The 12,716-nt window shown below is 45.7% G+C and overlaps 1 protein-coding gene across 1 annotated transcript in view; it reads left to right on the forward strand.

The window, feature by feature from the left end:
• Positions 1–12,716, forward strand: part of AP3D1 (adaptor related protein complex 3 subunit delta 1) — a 3,080,434-nt gene that overhangs the window by 825,874 nt on the left and 2,241,844 nt on the right. Inside the window, exon 13 of the mRNA XM_044055492.1 lies at positions 231–263. Within this exon, the coding sequence (XP_043911427.1) occupies positions 231–263 (33 nt within the window). The remainder of the gene's footprint in view (positions 1–230; positions 264–12,716) is intronic.

Below are 12,716 nucleotides of genomic sequence, written 5' to 3' on the forward strand. Positions count from 1 at the left end.
CACAACAAAAAGGAAGTCTAATTCATCCTCACCTACAGATGTTAGCACTAACACTCTGGGTGATAAACGTCTAATCCCTTTTAGACACCACTGCTCCGAGGACATGCTTACAGTCCTGAGGGAGGCCAGGAAGCCTGCTACCAGAAAATCATATTTATCAAAATGGGAGAGATTCTCCAAATGGTGTCTAAATAAGGACAGGGGCCCCAGCCAAGCAGACCCTTCCCTAGTCCTTGCTTGTGTGTATGAACTCATTAAGGATGGTCTTTCTTAGAGGTTCATAGGTAAGTACTGGGCAATCTGCTCGAGGGCATCTATAAGCGTAGCCAGAATGTGTTGGCTTTCGCTGCCCCCTTAGATTAGTTCCCTGTGCCTCTGTCCAGCAGAGCCACTGCAGTGATCCCCGGGGTAAACTTTATTTCCCATCCGCTTGTCAAGGTTTCTCTTGAAGAGTGTTAGTGAGGGGCTCTACCTAATGTAGATTGGAATCGGTGCCCAAAGCAGAAGCAGTTCACAAGTGCCGGTCGGCCGACTCTTGAGATTTTCGTGTTAGAGTTTCAGATCCGAAGTCTACAATAAAGCTAAGTACCCCATTGGGGAAACTTTTTTTCTTGCTTCAGACCGATGTCAGAAAAAGTTAATAATTGTATTTCTTGTGGAAAGCAAATACCTCATAAGGACTTTTATTCTTATTGTATTCCTTGCCTAGGCCCTGATCACAACGTTGCTGGTTGTTGGTTTTGTGCTAGATTTAACCAATGCACTATTAAGCGTCGGTATGATTTTGCTTTAAACTATTTTGGACGCCGGTTTAATTATCCATCCGACTACCGGAGTTCACAAAAAACGCAAAGAAAAGGAAAGAGATAGACAACCGATGCCCAAATCCGACGCCAGTCGCCAGTTCGCCGGTCCTCAGTGAGGTGCTTTCGCAGCCCCTGACGCCCGCTACTTCAGAGTCGAAGGCCGCTACCAACTCCCACATGGAGTCGGCCATGCCGCTGCAAACTCAAGGCATTGGAGCCTCGGATATTATCCCTTCAGATGGGTCCGGAGCCGCTGAGCAGGCACCGGCTTCTGAGGGTGTATTCAGACGTAAACAATTTTACATCAAACTGACTTCAGCTTCAAAGGCAAACACTAAAGCACCTTCCAAAGCAAAGAAACAAACTCAAGAGCCACGTGGTCAGGCCTCTATGCCCAAAAAAACAGGTACTCAAAATGGCCGAAGACTTAATTACCTTGATCAAGGGTTCCCATCCCCCTCGTGAAAAGAGGCCTAGGCAAGAGACTGACTATGAATCTTCTGATCAGGTTTCCATTTCTTCTGATCAGGAATATTCTTTTATGAGGATTCTGACGCTGAATAATCTGTACCTTCAACTTCTCCTCCAGAGGACTATTCTTTTGGGGAAACCTTACATACCATGAGGGAGCATTTCCACTGGGAGAGCCAAGATTTTTCAGAATCTAAAAAGAGGCTCAGGCATTTCCTTTTACTACCTCAATACAAGCCACTAGCCATCCCACCTGTGTTAGACATTGTAGATTATGTGTTGAGTCTAGTCTTACCCCTGACTCCTTACCACCAACTCCTGTTAAGCCTGACAGATATTACAGGGTTCCTGACACTCATAAATTCCTTCTTAAAAACCCTGCTGCAGACCCAGAAACTATTTCACAGGGTCCCAAAGGTGTTAAGGCTTCCACTGCAAAAAAAACCTTACCCCCTCTGACCGAGATTCTAGGGCACTGGATAGATGGGGAAAAAAGGTTTACACATCTGCTACCTTGGCTATAAGGGCTTTAAACTGTCAGTTTCATATGCTCAAATGTCAGTAACATGTCATGGCATTGCTTAAACAGACAATGTTTTTAAACTCTGAATGTGCAGAAAACAAGGAAATGCAGGATTTATTGCATGCAGCTGAACAAGTTGGAAAGCATTCTTTGCAATGTGGTTTTGATGCTTTAGAGGCCTCCTGCAGGGCCGCAGTCACAGGTTCTGTATTTAGGAGGCATGCTTGTTTAAATGAATAAAATCTGCCTGATCATGTTAAAGCTAAATTATTTGATGCACCTTTACAGCATGATACTTTGTTTGGTGTTAAGGCAGAAGAGGTGTTAAAGAAAATGGAGGACAAAGCTAAATCTATGCAAACGGTCAAAGATTTCTTACAAGTACAGCCACCTAGGTTTAGTAGAAACTGGCCAACAAAGAATTGGTCCTTTCCTGTGTCAGACAGACCTCAAAGGGGCATATCCTGACCCCCTAGAGGCAGATCCCAGGCACAAGGGTCATTCCGCCCAAAGCAATGGGGGGCTTCTACCTCCAAAGTTGGAGAAGACAGATCACAACCATACAGGAAACAGTCCCAATGACTTCCCCCTGCCTGCACCAAGCACTTATCTCCTGGCAGCACCATTAGGGGGAAAACTAGCACTTTTTTCTCAAAATTGGCACATTATAACCCAGGACAAGTGGGTCCTAAATATTGTGTCACAAGGCTACAAGTTCCATATGTTCATCGTGCATACAGCTGCAGTCATTACAGATGGCTTATCCTGCCGTCAGGCGGGTCCTCAGTCGGCCGAATTCCAAAGTCTAGGTCCGGCGTCGGTTGTCGTCGCTTCTTCCCTGACGTCAGTGCGGCAGGGGTACAAAAGAGGCAGCCGACGCCATTTTCTTCAGTCTTTCTTGTCGCGCGGTGCCCGAAGCAGAAGCAGTTCGCAAGTGCCGGTCGGCCAGCTCCTGAGATTTACGAAAGTATTTCAGCAGAAGTCTTCTTGAAAGCTAACTACCCCGTTGGGGAAGCTTTTCTTGCCTCAGACCGATGTCAGACAAAGTTAATAATTGCATTTCTTGTGGGAAGTAAATACCGCATAAGGATTTCCACTCTTTCTGTATACCTTGCTTAGGCCCAGACCACGACGTCTCGGCCTGCCGTTTTTGTGCTAGATTCAACAAGCGCACTATTAAGCACCGGGCGGAGTTCGCCCTTCATTATTTTGGCAAAAAATTTAATTATATCATGTCGTCGGATACTCAGACTCCAGTTTTGAGCAAAAGACGCAAAGATAAGGACCGACATCCGAGGTCCGCACCGACTACTGAGACCATGCTTAGGCCGTCTACCGGTTCTCCAGTTCTCAGCGAGGCACCTACGCAGCCCCTGAGTACCGATGACACTACATTACCGGTGACTACAGCACCCGAGGTCGCAGGCTCCTCGGTCCCCATTCCTACTGCAGATACTGACGCCACTCTTGGCGGGGAAACTCAGAATTTAGACAGGCCTGCCATTTCTCAAGGTGTCTTCAGGCCTTCCTCGTTCTCTATTAAAGCTTTCACTAAATCTAAAGCAGCCATGAAATCCAAAAAACAGGGTCCTCAGGCCTCCTCTCAAGGCCCCATGCCTAAAAAGCAGATGCTTAAAATGGCTGAGGATCTGATTACTCTTATCAGGGGTTCTCAACCCCCCCTCTGACAAAAGACCCAGATTAGAGGAAGACTACCCTTCCTCAGATCAAGCTTCTATTACCTCAGAACACTCTGAGGATCAGGATTATGCCTATTCTCCTTTCGAAGACTCTGATGCAGAGGAGTCTATTTCCTCGGTCTCCCCCCCCCCCCCCAGAGGACTACTCTTTTGGGGAAACCCTGCATACATTGAGGGAACACTTTCACTGGGAAGGCCAAGATTACTCAGATTCCAAGAAAAGGCTAAGGGAATTTCTTTTGCTCCCCCAGCATAGGCCCCTGGCTATCCCTCCTGTTTTAGATATTTTGGATTATGTGTACACAGAAACCAGCCTTAATCCAGATTCTTTACCTCCAGCTCCTGTTAAACCAGACAGGTATTACCGGGTTCCTGATTCTCACCAGTTCCTATATAAAAGTCATACTGCTGACCCAGAAACTATTTCACAGGGACCCAAGGGAATTAAGTCCTCTACTGCTAAAAACCCTTTACCTTCAGAGAGAGATTCCAGAGCTTTAGAAAGGTGGGGGAAAAAGGTGTATACCACTGCCACTTTAACCATGAGGGCATTAAACTGTCAATTCCATATGTTAAAGTATCAACAGTTTTTGTTATCTCAGTTGAAGAGCAAAATGGCACAACCAGATTTAAAAGAGTTGCAGGATTTGTTACATGGTGCAGAGCAAGTGGGTAAACATATCTTGCAGTGTGGTTTTGATGCTTTAGAGGCCTCATGTAGAGCTGCTGTTAACGGGGTCTGTTATATGTAGGCATGCTTGGCTCAAAGAGCAAACCTTACCAGATCATGTCAAAGCTAAATTATTAGATGCACCTCTTCAAAAAGATGTATTGTTTGGTGTTAAAGCTGAGGAGGTACTAAAGAAAATGGAGGAAAAAGCGAAATCAATGCAAACAATGAAGGATTTCCTGCAGGTACAACCTCCATGTTTCAGCAGAAACTGGCCTTCAAAAAATTGGTCCTTCCCAGCCACGGACAGACCTCAAAGGGGCAGATACAGACGCCCTAGGGGTAGAGGGCAACCTCAAGGATCTTTTCAGAGCCAGACAGTGGCAAGCACCAACCCCAAGAGGTAGAGAAGATAGATCACAGTCATTTAGAAAACAGACACAATGACTTCCCCCTACACCTGCCAAGCAAAGCTTTAATGGCAGCACTTTGGCGGAAAACTGGCATTATTCTCAAAAAATTGGCATATTGTTACAAAAGACAAATGGATTCTGGACATTATAGACAGAGGCTACAGGTTCCACTTTCACACCCTTCCAAAAATGAGAGGCATGCCAAATCTGCCACAAAATCAAAGGGCAGAGGCACAAAAACAAATTTCCGCTCTCATGGACATGAAAGCGATTCAAGAGGTACCTGCAAAAGAACAAGGTCAAGGGTTTTATTCCAGACTATTACTGGTACCAAGGAAAGACAAAGATTGGAGACCTATCTTAGACCTATCCATCCTAAACACATATCTACAGGTGCCAAAATTCAAGATGCTCACATTACAGCAACTTCTTCCCATGCTGGGGGTAGGAGTCTTGGCTGGTAACATTGAACCTCAAGGAGGCATACCTGCATGTCCCTATCAGACAAGATTGCAGAAGATACCTCAGATTTCTTGCAGGTTCAACCCATTACCAATTCTCTGCATTGCCCTTTGGCTTATCTACTGCGCCCAGAGTGTTTACGAAATGCCTGGCATCAGTAATCGCCTTCTGCAGACTACAAGGGATACAAATCTACCCATATCTGGACGACTGCCTGATCCAAGCGGACAGCAAGGACATACTACTGCAGCACCTGGCGTTTGTAATAAAACTGTTGAACTTCCTGGGATACACAGTCAACAAAAAGAAATCAAAACTAATACCCTCTCAACAAATAATTTTCCTGGGTGCCAGCTTGAATACAACCACCCAGAATGGCCTACCTCACGCCAGACAAACAAGGGCAACTGTCTCAATACTTCAGTAAAATGGCAACTTTCACCAGGCTAACTGCAAGGAAAGTCCTGCAGGCTCTGGGATTCATGGCATCTTGCATCCTACTAATCCCATGTGCAAAGCTGCATATGAGGAAACTTCAATGGTACCTAAAAAACTTATGGTCTCAACACAGCCACAGCTTGGAAACAATTATACCACTCATTCCATGCCTTCAAAAGGAATTTTTGTGGTGGGCTCAAGCATGCCAAAGAAACACAGGTCTCCCTTTCTGTGTACCTCAAGCAACTGAAATCATCACAACAGACGCCTCAGACTACGCCTGGGGAGCACACAAGACAGATCATTGCATTCAGGGAAAATGGTCCCAAAAAGAGAAGCACCTACACATCAACCAAAAGGAAATGTTAGCCGTGCAAAATGCTATTATGGCCTTCAAAGACCTACTGCATCCAGGCCAGCTATTGATAAGGACAGACAAAACCACAGTGATGTGGTACATAAACAAACAGGGGGGAGCTCATTCATACCCCCTGTGCAGGCAAGCCATGACCCTATGGAACACAGCAGATCCAACTACAGGCACAATTCCTGCCAGGGAAGGAAAACACACTGGCAGACAACCTAAGCAGAAATATGACAGATCCACACGAATGGAAGTTGCATCCTCAAGTTTTCACAAAGATAACTCAGGCATGGGGACAGCCAGACATAGATCTCTTTGCTACCCACAGAAATTACCAGTTGAAAAAATTTTGTTCAAGGACCTATCATCCACAGGCCTGGAAAGTGGACGCGCTCTCTTTCAATTGGACAACATTGACAGTTTATGCCTTCCCGCCTCTTCCTCTGCTGCCCAAAGTTCTATTAAAAGCCAGAGCAGAGAGACTGCAAATGATTCTCATTGCTCCAGACTGGCCAAGACAACACTGGTATCAGCTCCTGAAGAGCCTGACACATTCCCCACCATGGATCCTACCTCTAGTCCCTCTTCTGTTGTCCCAGCACAACTACAAAACCCTTCACAGCCACCTCAAGACCCTAAATCTAGCTGCATGGAGAATTCCTTGATTTCCCATCAGACACTCCTCTCCAAGGAGGTGCAGGATGTCATCTTGGAAGCTAGAAGACCTTCTACTAGAAAAGCCTACTCCGCCAAATGGAAACGATTTTGTGCCTGGAATCAAGAAAAGGGCCAGAATCCTTGGGTAATAAATATACCTCAAATTTTACAGTACCTAGCTGAGATGTTAAAAGTGGACTTTCCTTCTCCTCCATCAAGATCCACGCTTCAGCCATTTCTGCACAATGCAACACGGATCCTCCTTTATTCTCACATCCTCTCTTAAGGCAGTTCCTCAGAGGGGCAAAAAATATAAAACCCCCAAGGAAACCACCAGTCCCTGTTTGGGACCTCAGCTTCGTATTGGAAAAGCTGACCCTTCCTCCCTTTGAGCCAGCTTCTTCAACAGATCTACAATACTTGTCATGGAAAACAGCTTTTCTTCTGGCTATCACCTCAGCACGCAGGGTTTCAGAGCTACAGGCCCTCATGGCTGTGCAACCATTCATCATTTTCCATCAGGGCAGAGTTTCCTTATGAACCAACCCTACCTTTATGCCAAAGGTAGTATCCAGTGTAGCTTTAAATCAGACTATCCACTTACCTACCTTTTATCCAAATCCACAAAACAAAGGGGAAAGACTACTACATTCCTTGGACATTCACAGACAACTCTGTTATTATTTGGACAGGACAAAACCATTCAGGAAATCAGAGCAACTCTGTGTCCTATGCTACAGGTGCTCAAGGAAAGGCTATTTCCAAACAGACAATTTCAAACTGGATAGCCCACTGCATATGCTTTTGTTACTCATTTCATGGAAAAACTGTGCCTGCATGCATCAGATCCCACCCCACCAGGGCCACAGCTACCTCTGCAGCTTTCCTCAGGGGGGTACCTACCAAGGACATTTTGGAAGCAGCCACTTGGAGTTCAGTGCACACTTTCTCCAAGCACTATCACCTTCCACTATACTCAAAATCTAGAGTGGGTTTTGCCACAGCAGTCTTGCAGGGCATCCTCGCTCCTCCTAGTTCCACTTTGTGCCTACCACCCTTACTTAGCTTTGGGATTCTTCCTATCTGTAATGACTGCATCTGTATGCACGATGAACATAGTACAGTGTTGTACCTACCATAAATGTAGATGTTCAAGTGCTCATACAGCTGCAGTCCAGGTTACCCCCCCTCCGTCCCCTCTTAGGACAGGCCTTATGACAAACATCTTATCATACAACCTATTTGGGGTATTCTCTTATGGTGTATTTGCTTGCAACTACTGTTTTTTGATTATTCTATTTTACATGTTTGCATAACTTTGTTTTTGCCTTCCTTCTGGGGGCACCTGACATCTGGGGCAAGAAAAACTGAAGAAAATGGCGTCGGCTGCCTCTTTTGTACCCCTGCCGCACTGACGTCAGGGAAGAAGCGACGACAACCGACGCTGGACCTAGACTTTGAAATTCGGCCGACCGAGGACCCGCCTGACGGCAGGATAACCCATCTGTAATGACTGCAGCTGTATGAGCACTCAAACATCTACATTTATGGTAGGTACAAAACTGTACTTTCCATACCCTGTCAAAGGCAAACGGCTGGCCAGATCTGCCAAAAAATCAGTGGGCAGAGGCACAAAAACAAGTCTCATCTCTCATGGACATGGGGGCCATTCAACAAGTACCAGAGCAAGAGCAGGGACAAGGATTTTACTCAAGACTGTTCTTGGTACCCAGAAAGGACAAGGCCCTGGAGGCCAATACTGGACCTATCTATTTTGAACACATTCCTGGATATACCAAAATTCAAGATGTTGACTTTGCAGCAGCTTCTGCCCATGCTGGGCAAGAACGCTTGGCTTGTGACTTTAGACCTAAGAGGCATACCTGCATGTCCCAGTCAGACAAATATGCAGAAGATACCTCAGATTCAAGGCTGGTTCAATGCATTACCAATTCTCTGCACTGCCCTTTGACTTGTCTACTGCGCCCAGGGTCTTTACAAAGTGCCTGGCACCAGTAATTGCATTCTGCAGACAAAGAGGAATACAAATATATCCTTACCTGGACGACTGTCTAATTCAAGCAGAGAACAAGGACATTCTTCTACAGCATCTGGTATTTGTGAAAAGACTTCTAACATGCCTAGGGTACACAGTCAACGAAAAGAAATCAAAACTAGTACCCTCTCAAGAGATAATATTCCTGGGTGCAAGCTTAAATACAACTGCCCAGATGGCTTATCTCACGCCAGACAAACAAAGGCAACTGACTACCTATTTCAAAATGTTGGCAACAAAAGCCCAGTTATCTGCAAGAAAAATTCTGCAGGCTTTGGGCTTCATGGCATCCTGCATCCTACTAATTCCGTATGCAAGACTGCATATGAGGAAACTTCAGTGGTACCTAAAAAGTGTTTGGACTCAACATTGCCACAGCCTGGAAACAGTCATTACTCTCATTCCCTGCCTGCAACAGGAGATTCGATGGTGGGCAAAGGCCTGTCACCAGAACAAGGGACAGCCATTCACATTACCCACAGCCAGGCAGACACTAACAACGGATGCATCAGATTATGCCTGGGGGGCCCACATGGCAGAAAGATGCATTCAGGACACATGGACCTCAAACCAAATGCATCTACATATCAATCAGAAAGAGATGCTAGCAGTTCAAAATTCCCTGACAGCCTTCAAGGACCTACTTCATCCAGGGCAACTACTGATAAAGACAGACAACACCACCATCATGTGGTATATAAACAAGCAGGGGGGGACACATTCTTACCCCCTTTGCAGACTAGCCATGACTTTGTGGGACACAGCATTGACTTACCAAGTACATCTGCAGGCACTATTCCTGCCAGGATGGAGAAATACTCTGGCAGATGAACTAAGCAGAAACCTCCTGGATCCCCACGAGGGGCACCTGGATCTGCAAGTCTTCAACATGATAACAAAGAAATGGGGATGCCTGGACATAGATCTATTTGCCTCCCCTTACAACTACCACCTAAAAAGATTCTGCACAAGGATTTATCACAGACAAACATGGAAAGTGGACGCCCTATCTTTCTGCTGGAAAAACTATCAGTATATGCATTTTCCCCTCTGCCTCTCATCCCCAAGGTACTCCTAAAGGTCAGACAGGAGAAACCAAACATGATACTGATTGCCCCAGACTGTGACCCCGCCAGTACTGGTATCCAATACTAAGGAGCTTGTCTCAGTGCCCAGCTTGGACCTTACCTCTAAAACCTCATCTACTGTCCCAGCAAAACAGATTCTGCACAGCCAACTCAGAACTTTAAACTTGACAGCGTGGCGAATAATGTAGTCATACAAAACACACCTCTCAGTAAAGCTGTGATGGATGTCATTTTGGAAGCCAGAAGGCCTAGTACTAGAAAATCTTATGCAGGAAAATGGAAGAGATTCTGTGCTTGGAACCAGGCACAAGGAACTGATACAGCTGTGTCAAATATTCCTCACTTTTTGCAATACTTAACTGAGATGCTGGACAGAGGCCTATCTTTTTTATCTATTAAAATTCATGCCTCTACCATTTCGGCTTATTACAATGTAGAGCCACCGATCTTTTCTCATCCCTTATTAAAGCAGTACCTCATTGGAGCCAAAAATGTAAGATCTCCAAGGAGATCACCAATGCCTGCATGGGACCTGAACTATGTCTTGGAAAAACTCACCCTGCCTCCTTTCGAGCCAGCTGCTACTGCTAATATAAAGTTTTTATCTTGGAAAACAGCTCTGCTACTAGCAATAACTTCTGAAAAATGAGTTTCAGAGCTACAGGCACTCATGGCTGTGGAACCTTTTATCATTTTTTATCCAGACAGGGTCTCTCTGTGGATAAACCCAACATTTATGCCAAAGGTGGTGTCCAGTGTGGCTCCCAACCAAACTATTCACCTGCCAACTTTCTATCCAAATCCACAGAACAAGGGGGGAAAATTCTGCATTCTTTGGACGTACGCAGACAGGTTAGATTGTACTTGGACAGAACCAAAGTTTTCAGAAAGACAGAGCAATTATTAGTGGCATATGCTGCAGGATCACAAGGAAAGGCTATCACAAAGCAGACTATTTCAAAGTGGATAGGCCACTGCATTCGTTTCTGCTATGTACACCATGGCAAGCCAGTACCAAAGGGCATTAGGTCACACTCAACCAGAGCTGCAGCCACTTCAGCAGACTTTCTCAGGGGAGTCCCAACCAAGGACATTTTTAGAGGCTGCTACTTGGAGTTCAGTGCACACCTTTACAAAGCACTATCATCTGTCATTCTACTCTAAATCCAGGGCAAGCTTTGCCACTGCAGTTCTGCAGGGCCTCATAGCCGCTCCTAATGCTGTTTAGCTCCAGCCTCCCAACCTTAGCTTTGGGACTCTACCCAAATGTAATGACTGCAACAGTGAAACACGAAGAACATAGTACAGTTGTGTACACTTACCATAAACTTAGATGTTCGAGTGTATTCACTGTTGCAGTCCAGGTTACCCACCCACCATCTCCCTTCTCTTCTGATGGAACCTATCTTTCCTTCTCTGATTTATACAACCTGTGTGGTATTTGCTTGTAGATGAAGGTAAATGTTATATTGGTACATGTACTTCTACATATATAAATATTGGCTACCCTTTTGGGGGGCACCTGACATCTGGGGCAAGAAAAACTAAAGAAAATGGCGTCAGCTGCTTCTTTTATATCCCTGATGACCTGACATTAGGGAAGGGGCGACAGCAGCCGACGCAGGACCCAAGACTTTGGAATTCAGGCCGGCTGAGGGCAACGTGCCAGCAGGATTAACCAAATGTAATGACTGCAACAATGAATACACTCGAACATCTACATTTGTGGTAAGTGTACACAACTGTACTTTTCTTCAGTCGGGCTGCATAGGGCATCTGTTTGAGGCCAGTAATTATCTTGGTGAAGTACTTCTGTGGTCTTTCCAGCTGTTACAGGTGTCTTCTAAGGTACATCCCAAATGGGGCGTTGTACTCCATGATGGGTCTGATGAGTGATGAGTAGAGGGGCACAATAACCTCTTTTGTTCTAGATGCGAACTCTTTTGTGATGAGGTGGACCACATAGAAGGATTTTCTAACCACCTTGGCAATATGATTATCAAAGGAAAGATTACTATCTTCTTGGGTTCCCATGTCCCTTGTTACATTTTCTGTATTTAGGGGACTACCACGTATGTGGTAGTTCGCGGTTACTTAGTTTTTTCCAAAGGGGATGACTATGCACTTTTTGGCATTTAGCTCGAGGCCATGATTTTGACACCAGGTATCCGTCTCAGTGAGACCCTTCTGGAGGATGTCTGTATCAGCCGGAGAGTCCGTTATGGCCCTCAGTTTGCAGTCATCTGCAAACTTGGACAGCCATAGTCCTCCTGTGCTTGCCTGTACCTCTGAGAAGTATATACCGAACAGGAGGGGTCCCAAGACTGAGCCCTGGAGGACGCCACTTGTAACCGGTTTAGAGTCGGACCTAGAGTCTGCAAGTCTCAATATGTGGGTTCTCTCCATGAGCCAATTGGCAATCCGTCTCTTGACATAGGGGTTTATGTTCAAGTTGGTGAGCTTGTCTATAATACCAGAATGGAGAATGGTGTTGAAAGTTTTTGCAAGGTCTAGGTAGGCTGTATGGACCTCCTCTTCCTCGTCTAAAGCCTTGGTAACTGTCTCAAAGAAGTCCACCAGGTTTAGGAGGCATGATCTGCCCTTAAGAAAGCCAAACTGGGTAGGGTCCAATGTTTGGAGGTTCCCAGTGTCTCTGTTAATTAGTTCCATGATGATGCGCTCCATAACCTTGCAGACCAGGCTAATCAGGCTTATAGGGCGATAGTTCCTGGTGTCCGTTGTGGCTCCACCTTTGTGGAGCGGGATAACTGTTGCTGTGCGCCACTCTATGGGTACGTAGCCTGTAGAGAGGCTAAGTTTGAACCGTGTGTTTAGGTGAGGGATTAGTTCATTTTGGAGCTCGTATAAGACGCAGCCTGGGACACCGTCCGGTCCCATTGAAGCTGTGTTTTTGGTTTTGGATAGGGCTGTTTTATCCTGTGTGTCAGTGATTGCCGGGGCTCGACATTCTTCTGGTATATTTATGGGCCCTTTAGGGGATGAGAGGGGGTTGAAGTTTGCACTAAACCTGTCTGCCAGAATGTTAGAATGTTGGCAATATCAGTCAG

This window comes from Protopterus annectens, chromosome 13.part0, assembly GCF_019279795.1.
Source record: "Protopterus annectens isolate FY-2018-M chromosome 13.part0, PAN1.0, whole genome shotgun sequence".
NCBI classification, from domain to species: Eukaryota; Metazoa; Chordata; order Ceratodontiformes; family Protopteridae; genus Protopterus; species Protopterus annectens.